Genomic DNA, 13199 nt, shown 5'->3' with positions numbered 1-13199 from the left:
AGAATCAGATGTACTTGGATTATAAGCTGACCAATATATAGACAGACTCGGATCTAGGTCAGAACATATTCATTGATTGGTGTTGATTGACCTACTTAAGATTGTAATCTGACCAATCAAGCTCGGACTGTCCAAGTCTGGTCAGCTCAGGCAGAGACAATGGCGGAGGATTAAGGGGACTGTCCAATGTCTGGTCAGCTCAGGCGGCGACAATGGAGGGAGGATTAAGGAAAATATTGACTTCTGACCAAGTCGGGAAAAACTTAACATCTGTCAGTGTTTATATTATGTAGATTTGTTTTGTTGAGATATCTGTATTTCTGATTCATACCTGAGTTCGACAGATATGCTCTCTCCAGCATTATCACAAACTTTATAGACTATAGTTGGTTGAAGCTGCCTGAGGCAGATCACTGATAAATACATTACCATGATGGACATTTAATCTGTCCAGTTTTGATGTCTAGTAGATAATAATGCTATATAAACTGACTCTAGTGATTGATTGCTGTACTGATGGACACTGGCTAAAACTTATCATCATTTTCACCCTACCACCCCTCTGACTTTAAAGTCACATATTATCTCATGGCTGTCCAGGGTTAATTTCTGTACCCAGACTTGACCTCGTGTGACCTGTCCATGATAAGTGTATTAACAAAGTATTTCTATTATCAAACTTTTATCAGATATCGTGTCCTATAGTGATGTACCAGCTGTGAATGGCGTGTAAGATAATGTCACAGCTTGTATTATACAGTTATTATAAATTTATATCAATTAAAAACATTGCTTATGTGTCCTTCCTGAGGTCAAAAAATAAAGTTTATTATTAAATCATATTTTTCACATTCTCTAATTGGCTAAAATAGTGTCACATGATTCCCGATAAAAAGTCATATTGACTTGTAGTCATTACAATATTATATCAATTCAAAATTTCACTTCATATATCATTCCTAAGGTAAAAATGAATGAATAAATAAATAAATAAATAAATAAAAATAAATAAATAAATAAATAAATAAAATAAATATGGATATATTTCATGTAGCAAGACAATTACAAATAGTCTAACATATAGATAAAAAAGTAAGTGAATTTCGAATGCTGTAAATTTTCACATTCACTATGCTTAAAATATGCTTAAATTGATAACGAGGAAGGTTTTTGGGAATGATATTCCATATATATAACACACCTGTAAAAAATGTGGAAATGTAGACAAGTGAAAATTTATAGATCTTCAGAAGTTCCGGTCCACTTGTAGACAACTTTCTGGATATAATTAGACGGAAATTAAACGTAACATCTCTAGATATTTCTGTGATGTACAGGGTCTGATATGGACAGGTTTATTCTAATACATTGTGTTTTAACCGTGTAACCCTAATATCAAGGTTCACAATACGATTCCTGAATATTTGAGTACATGTCTAAAGTCCCAGTAGTCGATCTGTACAGTACGTGTTCTGCCAACACTTGCGATATTGATTTTTTACTGTTTAACATTTATATGTACATTAACGATTTTCTACATGTGTGTATTTTAGCATACGTGACGTAACATATTCAATCCAGGATTTCCTGTCTGACATCAGCCCATAAAGCTGTGTTGTTTTAAGGACACAACATATCATTTATCTGTGTAGAATTCATCAATTTCCGACAGTTTTCAATGTATATTAGTCTAGCCTCAGCAAAAGTTACCATCGGAATCAATATTCAAAATTGATCGGATCAGACCTGGTTTTGTGCCATGACACTATAATAACAGGGTGTTTATCTCCTCTAGGCGTACTGCGTATATTTATATCGCTATCGATCTGTAGGAAAATTTTATACACCCACTATCGCCACTAAAAACTTTGTACTATACATATATACATTAAAGTTCAACATGCCTTTCAAACAGTAATTGAAACAATTTCCTTGATAGCCCTATTATCTGGCTTAAATCAATTATTATGTTCACAATGAATTTCAGGTTTTGAAAAATCTTAAAAGCAGTCATTCATATGAAAGGATTAAGCTACACTAAAAGTTAAGATAAAATGGTTTGGTCGCGTGACCTAATTCAATGTATCGATTTCTCGTGTGGGGTATAATGGATTAAGCTATTGTAACACCTGTGCTAATGAGATATATAAATATATATATACGTAGGTAAAAGGTTATTACAGGGAACAGTGGTTTGTGTGAACTGTGAAACTTAAGAAGAAGACAATATAGACTTATACAGCATTTACCATATATAACCAGCTGTTGCTATAAATGGATTGTCAAATTAATTTTGATTATGTGTGAAACTATAGCACATATATGTATGTATAATTATGTATTTTGTTTCATTGAAAGATAATGTTGGCATGATACTTTAAAAAAAAAAAAAAAAAAGTATTCTTATAACTTATAAGATATATATTACTTCAGTAGAATCAGAATCATGTTAATTTGCCTTGTGACGAAATATATTCAGGTATATAAGCATTACGTTCAGTTTCTAGATTAAGTTTCTTGACACTTTTAAGGTTCATGTTTTCAATGGTTCGAAACTTCATTATTTGAAGAAAAAAAGTAAATAATGAAAGTTTGATCAAATTCCAATCATAAATAACAACAGGGGACCATTTGTTTACTTTTGTATGTAAAACTATCTAATTATGTCATTGGCATATATGGATTAAGTCTTTCACTATAAGCTAGAAGATTACTTTATTTTTCCGTCATTTGACAGCAATAATATGTCCATTTCTGTGAAATTTTACAATTGGACAAAATATTTTAATTTTCCTGTGACATATTGAACCAGTTTTCCTAAAGGATTTTACTGTTGGACAAATATTGCTGTAGAATCTTATTAATTGGACAATTTGTCATGTGACATGTTTTTAACCAATTTTCCTACAGAATTATATAATCTACTGTTGGACAATTTTCCTGTAGAATTTTACTATTGGACAATTTGTCCTGCGATAGCCTAGCTGAACCAATTTTTCTACAGAATTTTACTGTTGGGCAAATTTTCCTGTAGAATCCTATTATTGGGCACAATTTACTAAAGAATTTCAGTATTGGACAAATATTTCATTTTGGGACAAATTTTCCTGTGATAATTTGAAAAAAAATGTCTTCATGAAATTTGATATTTTTATTATTGGTTTATGTACATAGAGAAGACTGTGTCTATATAGTCTAGGTAAAATAACAAACACTTGTTTACTAAATTAACCTACTGTATAAGTAAGAACTGTGATAAATCTCCCAGAGATAAGCAGCCAAGATAACAGATTTTATCCCTGTAATTTAAAAGTTCCACAGAGAAGGTGGCTTCAGGTTTCTGGAGGTATGAGTTTTCTTATCTACCATATCTATATACAATTCATGAATTGGTATGTAAAGGTCTGAGAGAAATTGACTTTACCTCGCAAATGTTATATAGCCATTAAGAAATCATAATGTCATTCCTCATGTTTTCTTAAATGACCCTACCTGCTTTGTACCGACTTTCTCTTTCTATACCACTGGTGTGTTATTGGGGACACTAATGGAGATCGTTCATGTGGTACATGTTGTGTGTACTTGTAATCATGTTAATCAAAATGTCATATTTCCTGACAGTTTTATTGGGTACATTTTTTAATTTCATACTTGAAGGAATACACATTTAATTTTGGGGCATAGCAACCTGACATGTACAAATCAATGTATTCCACCTTCACTGAAGGTGTGATGTAGATATTTATTGTTTTTTGGACAATTTCTTTTGAGGTCATCATGTGTACATGGTTATATGAACCTGTGAAGGACATATAAATATATTAACCATTACAAAGTGAAGAGGTCAATATTCATTTTTCAGGTCCAAATAATATATTTGTGAAAAAAATCTTCACTTTTTTTTTCATTAATTGAACAAGATAGAATGTGAGAAAATGGGTAATCACTTCATCAAGCCGAGAGCATCCGTACATAATCAAAGTGACGAAATCAAGAAAATATTGACCAATTGACCAAAAACAGTAACAAAGAGTCAATATTACATTGACCTCAGTGTGATGTTAATTGATTTGGAAAGGATTTATTTTATAGGTATGATAATGATTATCCGTAGTTGTACAATTTGATTACAAATTCATTTAGGCACTATAGGTCTAATCTACCCAGCAATACAAATGAGCATCATTTTTTTTTTATTTCCTTGAAGATATAATTACACAAGTTGCTAAAGTCTGTTGAGATGCAAAAATGGCAACACAGATAACTGGAAGTACATATCTGATGGCTAAATGTCCCTCCTGTATCTTTTTATCCCCTGCTTTCACTGAAACGGGGGTTAATTAATTTTGTCTTTATGTATAAATATTGACTTTAATTTCATATTCCTCAGACAAGGGGAATGCACAGGTTGAGAACTTGCCTTCAGAAGGCTTGATGTTTGTCAAAAATTATATGACTGCATGGTAGGCAAGATTATTAGTCTCCTGACATAGATACACATATATCCACACTGACAGTGTTTTATATGCTGACTGACTAAAACATAAAGGAGAATAGTTATGATGAATGTATGAAGGAAAGAGCCTAAAGCTCTGCAGTGACTTTTATATTTTCTGAGACATTTACAATTGCTGTTTTAGATCCTGTGGTGGCTTTGATCCGACGAGAACGGAGGGACAGTTCATCTAGTTCAGTGTCGGACAGTTCTCAGGTAATGTGTGTCTGTCCTAACACACTGGCACATTTTTCTTGTCCAATTTCTTCCTCCGCCCAAATTCTCCCGGCCCTGTCACATATCTTACAACCAGTCCCTAACAGTGTAAAGTCATATTGTCTGAAAATCTCTTAATAATTTGTTCATTTCCTTCCTTTCTCTTTGTTTTTCCTGTCATTTCATTTATCTGTTTAGCCATAAATTTACTAAAGGGTACAACCAACCAATTGAAAAAATATATTTTTGAAACAGCCCCTGTGTATAGAAAGTTGAGCCAAGGATAAAATGTCTGGCAGCCACTGATTGGCCAGTATGTTATGAAGTGAGAAAATAGATATGTAGCCTGATAGGTAACTATCAATAAGAAATGTTGATATAAATTTCGCAAGTCCGATTGTTTTTTTTCCCAAAATTTCACGTAATAATAGTAAACAGGTAAACATTTAAGATGTTTTAGAATTTTTACTGCGAAATTCACCTATTTTGAAGTTCCAATATAAAGATATGAATTAATGTAAGGACTCTATGGAGATTTTCACTTTTTTTATACAAAATTTCACAATACCATAGGAGTTATGTCCCTTTAACTTAAGAGATGACTTGTCATGGTATTCAAGACTCATTATTACAGATTCATTTAATTTCTGTGTGTGGGCCACTGAATTACCCTCTATCTAACCTGTTATTCAAAAAATGATTTTTGTAAGACAAAAAGTATTTAAAATATTTCAAAACAAGCAAAAAATAATGTAATTAGTTGGCTTTTTAAAATCGTTAAAATATTTTTGCACATGCTGTTCAAGTGTTGTACTTCATGTTTAATTATTTATTCCAGGGTTCTGTAAAGGTGATGAATGCTAAGAACTTAAAGGTTTCCGAGTCGGTTCCAACACGGCGGAAATCCATGCCGGCCAAGAGCAGCATTCCCTCCTCCCATGAAGTGTAAGTAATGTGTAACGCCTTCACAGAGGTAGGAAGCATTAACAATATTATAACAGACCACTAACCAGTGCTCTCACCTTCAGCTTAGCAGGTGGTGCTTGTCTAATCAAGTCAGCTTTTATTTAACAACTAGGTCTACCATTAGTTAGGTAATAGCTCCCTAACTAATCCTTTAGTCAGGCGAGTAGTGGAATTGAATTTGTAAGTTTTGGTACTCGTCTTTGAGCATGGAACTGGAATTTAGTACTGTATACAGATGAATGCATTTTCCAGTCAGTTTATTAATTGTGTAGTTTGATTTGGCTGTTCTAACTCGGATTGTTTGTAGATTTAGTACATCTTTGTGTATGAATTTTGTGTGAGGAAAATATTTAAAAAAAATTTTTTTTTTAATATTTTAAATCGCTTTTTAAGAACCATTTCTGTGTTGAAGGGCTATGGAAGATAGTTATAATGATTAGTTTATATTTTATAAGTTCTTGCAGCATTTGCTAACCATTACATAACATTCCAAAATAAACGTCAGCCTTTTAGTGCATTACTATAGATAATGATCTTAAACCACTTGTGGCTGTATATACGCATGAACATGCAGCTTCATGCCACAGCTTAGCACCTTGCATATAATGGGCTGTTTTTTTGGCTTCTTGTGATTGCTGTACTGGGCGAAGTTTAGAGACATATTTAAGCCCTAACATTAAACTTGAATGATATTAACAGTTTTTGGTGGTAAGGAATTTACATTCTGGTGTAGGCTAGCTCAATCTCTATATCAGCTTTCTAGTTCATTTTATACTCAAGTAATTAATATTCATACTTATATTTTATATTCATATATTTATGCTGGTATTTTTGTAATATTGCATGAAACATACCTATTGTCATGTGTTGAAAAACATCCAAAGAAGAGTTCCAACTGCCAAATTGAAAAAAAAAAAAAAGAAAAATCTATATTGTACTTTGAAAATTTATACATAATGGAATTGTTTTCGGAAAAATATGTGAAATTTGATGATTTGAAAAATTTAAGACAAAAATTATGATTGAATATAATTCTTGTATCAAAATTAGAAAAGTGCGAATATAATTCTTGTATCAAAATTAGAAAAGTGCAACATGACAGAAGGTTTGGTGTATGGTGTTTTTATAATGGCACGGTCTTGGTTCTATAGCCTCCAAGGCCCAGTCACCAGCTCGCTCCACCTCAGGGAAACGTCCGTCACCCACAGGCGCACCACCAACCAGCAAAGCAACAAATAACACCACTAACAAAAAACCAGGGTCACGGACCCCTAACAAACAGGAGACCCCTAACAAGTCCAGTACCGCACCTCAAAAACAAAACGGTAAGTTTAGGGAGTCACATGTAAAAGGGAGCCACATGTGGCGCTACTAAAGTCTCAGGCGGTGCTCGGATTACACTACAGTCGTCAAGATTCTGTATCTGTATCTAGCTGTGCTAGCAGGGATGTTGGAGTTACCTCCCTTTATATATAAGATGCACAACAATACATTCTTAAAAAAAACTGCTATTGCCACAACCTACGATATTATACAACTTGCAAAAATTAGATGTCTTCCTCGCTCTTGGGTCAAATTTCAGTGTTTTTGGTAATGTCGGGATTCGGATTAATGGTTGTTTGTGTGGAACAGGAAATCACTACTTTCAAGCTTACTCTTCCAAGTCAGGAAATGAGACGGATATGGGAAGTTCCTCCTGGGAGCGAGCATGTGTTCTCTATTAATTCTCTGGCCATACATACAGCTATCTGACTGCCAATTTCATGCCTTGCTAATGATGATTTGAGCTTGGGCATGTTAAACATGTGCTCAAGTATTCACACTCTCTTCACCATTTGCTCTCCGGTCCAATTTAATAGTTGTGTAGTCTTCATTTGAGAACAGGAGGTGTACAATATTGTCCCATTAAAGTCAATTGCAACCATACATTATTACATATACCAGCTAAAGCATCAGGTATCTTTATAATCTCCCTCAAAACAAACTAAAGGTTGTCCCTTAATTCTACTTACCATATTTCTTGCAAAAATCAACCTAGAGTATAGGCAGTATTTGAAAAATACAATGTTGTCAAACTGAACGAATTCTCAACAGGGCTCAAAGTGGCACCTATTTTAGTGGCCATGGCGCCTTAAATTCACCATTGGCGACCAGTTATTGACCTATAAGGCACCTGCATGGCCACTAAAAAATTATGTTAATTTGCGATTTGGTTAATCTTTCAAAGGTTGTAGTCAATGCTAAAATGACTTTCACAATCGAAAAAGTTACAGAGAGATGTTATACTGAACTAAAGATTAAAAGGACTTGTTTTAAATGTAAGACAACTTGGCCGGGCGACTAACTTTTCAAATTGGGGTCTATATTTTATGACTTGGTAGCCAAATAGGCCACCTGGTGAAAATATCCACTTTGAGCTCCGAACAGAGGTCCTGTATGTTGTTTGGTGAGGTTGTCACCAACTACTACAAGAAGACCCCCCCATCTCAAAAGCCAGGTCTGATGCACATTTACTTCTTTTAAAAAGCAGGGAGCAGCACAGGAACGAATTTGATATTTATAACTGGATGCAAGTCCTTTATTAGGTTAAATAACGTATATTGTATTAGCATTGAAAAAACTCATATTTATTAAGAGTATCATTGCGAAAATGTCTAAATATTATATGCTGATCGTTATTTTTATAAGAGATCCCAAGATAATTATAAGCAGATTCTAAAATTCAGGATAACAAACATATGTTGTAATTTAAATCCCATTCATAGATAAATAACATTTCCTGATGTCGAGAATGACCTGTCTTTGTACTGATGATGGAGAATTGAGGATGTAACCTATTAGGGGAAGTTGCCCTGTTAACAGGTTAAATTGGCCCGAAAGTCTACTGGGATGGCAGCTATAGGCATTTGTTTGTTGTGGGATGATGTTACCATCATTTATCTACAGACCCATCAGCTGGGGGAGAGAAAAAAACGATTCTTTTGAAATCTAATGAAATAAACATGTTTCTGAAATCTTCTTTTCTGGTTTTCATAACAATGGAATTCCTGTTATGATATAAACTTCACTTATTTAATTCAAGATGTAATGTCATTGCTTTTCTTTTCATCTTCTATGAAAAGAATCTTTTTTGTTTTGTTCAATGTGGAAATATAATTTAAAACATGACAGTGAAATTATTGAAAAAATTTCACATGAGGGAGGGATGGAGAATTATTGAGGGGGCATGGGAAAAGGGTAAAGAGAGGGATGAGAGAAATGGTGGGGAGGGGATAGGGGAATTGTAGGGAGGGGACAGGGATGGAGAATAGTGAGAAGGACCAGAGAAGTGGTAGGGAGGGGACAGGGAAGTTGTGGGGAAGGGACAGAAGTTGTGGGGAAGGGACAGGGAAGATGTGGGAGGGGACAGGGAAGATGTGGGAGGGGACAGGGAAGTTGTGGGAGGGGACAGGGAAGATGTGGGGAGAGGATAGGGAAGTTGTGGGGAGGGGATAGGGAAGTTGTGGGGAGAGGATAGGGAAGTTGTGGGGAGGGGACGGAGAAGTTGTGAGGAGGGGACAGGGAAGTTGTGGGGAGGGGACAGGGAAGTGGTGGGGAGGGGACAGGAAGTTGTGGGGAGGGGACAGGGAAGTTGTGGGGAGGGGACAGGGAAGTTGTGGGAGGGACAGGAAGTGTGGGAGGGGACAGGGAAGATGTGGGAGGGGACAGGAAGTTGTGGGGAGGGGACAGGGAAGTTGTGGGGAAGGGACAGAAGTGGGGGAGGGGACAGGGAAGTTGTGGGGAGGGGACAGGGAAGTTGTGGGAGGGGACAGGGAAGATGTGGGAGGGGACAGGGAAGTGTGGGGAGGGGACAGGGAAGTTGTGGGGAGGGGACAGGGAAGTTGTGGGGAGGGGATAGGGAAGTTGTGGGGAGGGGACAGGGAAGTTGTGGGGAGGGGACAGGGAAGTTGTGAGGAGGGGACAGGGAAGTTGTGGGGAGGGGATAGGGAAGTTGTGGGGAGGGGACAGGGAAGTTGTGGGGAGGGACAGGGAAGTTGTGGGGGGGGGACAGGGAAGTTGTGGGGAGGGGATAGGGAAGTTGTGGGGAGGGGACAGGGAAGTTGTGGGAGGGGACCGGAAGTTGGGGGAGGGGATAGGGAAGTTGTGGGGAGGGGACAGGGAAGTTGTGAGGAGGGGACAGGGAAGTTGTGGGGAGGGGATAGGGGAAGTTGTGGGGAGGGGACAGGGAAGTTGTGGGGGAGGGGACAGGGAAGTTGTGGGGAGGGGACAGGGAAGTTGTGGGGAGGGGACAGGGAAGTTGTGGGGAGGGGACAGGGAAGTTGTGGGGAGGGGACAGGGAAGTTTTGGGGAGGGGACAGGGAAGTTTTGGGGAGGGGACAGGGATGATGTGGGGAGGGGATAGGGAAGTTGTGGGGAGGGGACAGAGAAGTTGTGGGGAGGGGGCGGAGAAGTTGTGGGGAGGGGACAGGGAAGTTGTGGGGAGGGGACAGGGAAGTTGTGGGGAGGGGACAGGGAAGTTAAAAGAGAGGAGAAAAAGAAAATTAAGGTTGGAGAATGTACAGTCAGAGAGGGAAATGGTAATAATATGTAAAATTAACTTGGGAGTTCTTGTTACATTTCCTGATTGAAATGTAACAAAGGGCCTTCAGGAAGTGTTCTTATACCTAAACATATGCCATTCTCTGAGTGTTTCCTATATTTAATGTTGAGTGGTAGATCTAAAAGACCATATGGCTTATCCAATGTTAACTTTCTCTATAGATACTTGAAAACTGAAAAGTAATAAACTGTTTGTATACCAGCTGTGATATCAAGTTTTTAAAGTCCAGCCGATTGTCACCAGATAGCCGTGTCCTATAAATCATACAGTGTTATCAGTTAAGTAAATGTTGTCTATATAGACACAATATATTCATGTACACATCAGGAAAAAAATCAATGGTTCAAAGGGGAGCTGTTCTTTGTCTGTGATAACTGAGCTTGTTATAGGAATGGGTGTTCCTATAGCCGTCCTGGAAGCATGTTTTATTTCTGAAATGCCACAAAGACATTACCAGCACAGCATGTAGAACTGGTATATTGTTAACTAAAGACAGCACAGACATTTATCAATATAGGTAAAAAAAAAAAAAAAAAAAAAAATTTTTTTGGGTTCTGCCTGAGAAAGTGTACCTTAATCACAGGGTAAACATTGAAATCCACAGGGTTATTATACTCATCCACACCTGGTTGAGTTTGAAAACTAAATCTGACTTGTGGCCTTTGGGTAGATTCACCCTGTAAACCCCAGTTGTACACCGGTACACAGGGACTGGCAAGTGTTACGTAGATTCTTATCCGGCTATATAAATGTCAGACTAGAAATATGGGGTCCACAGAACTTATGTAACGTTTCTGTTTGATAAAAGCGTTCTATTGTGTGGCTGATTGTCCGGCGGTGTAATCTGCGCCTTATATTTACCAACAGAAACAGATATGGTCCAAGTACCTATGAGTGGTCAATATTTTAATACTGATGAGTGGTCAGCATTTTAAGCCGTTTCGTTTGACCCTCGTTTGGTTTCGATGTTGTCTGGCCTACAAACGCTTGTCACCATGTTGGTTTTGAACAGTACAGTGGATTTCGGTGTTAAACTTGGAGTATGAATTTTGCCTTTATCAAGGATTGTGAGATGTACAGAGAAAACAATGTCCATTGTCAGAAAAAATGTGTTTTAAAAACCATATACAGCTGTACTTGTGTTACATAATAAGCTGACAATTTACAGGTAATTCTGTTGGTCAAGTCTAAAGAATGGTTCCTCAACTTGACTGTTTGGTCAGTAGGGAAGGTGAAATATGATATGGTCAGTTTTGGACTTGTATTGGTCAATCTCTGATGACCATTGTCGGACAAAATGACTCCCTTACTCCCTTCCTGGTTGTCTATATGCAGTGTGACTTGAATTCGCTGATTTTACGACGGACATGCAGTATCCAAAACTTGTGTGGATTATTATTATGAAACTTTCCCGTTACCTTTCGGTCAGTATCTGTAACTTACCTGTACAGTTGTATTAATGAGTCATGATGACCAGTCTATGACACCATGATGGACAGTGACCTTGAGTGGCTGACCTTGATGGACAAAGGTTACCATTACTTTGTCTTTGTGTCGGGATGTTACCTTGTGATATTGATGGTCCACTGGCTGTCAGAGTTTTCCGATTCTTGTGATTCCTCTAACAAATTTCCTGATGATGAAGGTAAGTTACAAGGATTACGATGTGGTTCTTTTGAATGTATAATTTTGCATATAGCCAACAAATCACTGTAGCAGATGATTTTATCAAGATTGTGGAAGCAGTTTGACTTATAAAAAGCAACAGAGAATACCAATAGGCAAACAAAACCTAAAATCTAACTCAAAATCAGTAAAACATTTGGTTGTTTGCTGGGTTTATTTACCAGTGAACTGACAGAATCATTTTGAGGTGAGGTCTCCTTGTAGTAGTTGGTGACAACCTCACTGAACAACATACAGGAGGCATGTCGCATGGCATCCACAGCAATTAGGGTAAAGTGTCTTGTCCAGGGACACAACTATGACAGTCACAGACCAGCCTGTTTCTCATCTTCGCAAGAAACACAAACTGACACAGGTAGGGAGCATCAAACCACACAGCTCGGATCTTCACCTGCATGCAGAGGTTATGTGGCCGGCACTCTTACTGATTGTGCTATCACAGCCCTGAAATAAATTGAGGCCAAAATTGCAAACAAAATAAATATCTGTCAATAAAAGGGAATAGGACCAGACGTCCCTGAGGGGTAAGCGTCTTTCGCATCATAGATGACACTTGACTGATGTGCATGACAAATCTAGGTCAAATCTGGGTTTAAGTCGCATCCTCAAAATGAATTGTAACTTTTTTCTGTTTTTGAGTTTGACCAATTACAGGTCAAAAGACAATGGCATAACGTTGAAAGTTTTATGTTCTAACAAACTTTTGAAGTGGGTGATTTCTACATTATCTGTTGGATTGTGCCCTGCCAAGTGTTGTTGAGATAAGTCCGGACTCTGTGGTAACATTTTAGCCATTTTTAGACCACATCTGTTGGGTACTGATTAGACTATAACTCATTAGCTTTTGTTTATCATTAAAGGTCAAAGGTCACATTTGTACTGTTTTTCTACTTGATCATGTGCGTTGGGTTTCTATTGTTTTATGCTGACGGCGGCTTTTGAACAACTTCTTGTTTAGAGCTACTGTCATGGATTCCAGCAGATTTAGGATAATCTATGTTCATAAGGTTTATACACTAAACTAGGCTGTGTAAATGGGATATAGAAAACAAGCTTACAGATTTTGTAAAAGTAGCCCTCCAATTAGATTCGGTGAAGTTGAACAAATTTGTTTCAAATCATCATAGGTAATTAAATTTTGTGATTTACAGCTCAAAACATATTTATTGCCAAACATTAGTGAATGATGTTCAGTCCAGAGCAAGCAATTTGAAATTACAGAAATGGAAAATTGAT

General features: G+C 37.2%; 1 protein-coding gene across 1 annotated transcript in view; it reads left to right on the top strand.

Moving 5' to 3' along the window:
• The window catches only part of LOC117330198, a 111808-nt gene that overhangs the window by 52221 nt on the left and 46388 nt on the right, over positions 1 to 13199 (top strand). Inside the window, exons 7-10 of the mRNA XM_033888421.1 lie at positions 4641 to 4711; positions 5550 to 5656; positions 6829 to 6914; positions 11755 to 11922. Of these exons, the coding sequence (XP_033744312.1) occupies positions 4641 to 4711; positions 5550 to 5656; positions 6829 to 6914; positions 11755 to 11922 (432 nt within the window). The remainder of the gene's footprint in view (positions 1 to 4640; positions 4712 to 5549; positions 5657 to 6828; positions 6915 to 11754; positions 11923 to 13199) is intronic.

This window comes from Pecten maximus, chromosome 6, assembly GCF_902652985.1.
Source record: "Pecten maximus chromosome 6, xPecMax1.1, whole genome shotgun sequence".
NCBI lineage: Eukaryota > Metazoa > Mollusca > Bivalvia > Pectinida > Pectinidae > Pecten > Pecten maximus.
This window is presented reverse-complemented; position numbering and strand designations above follow the sequence as displayed.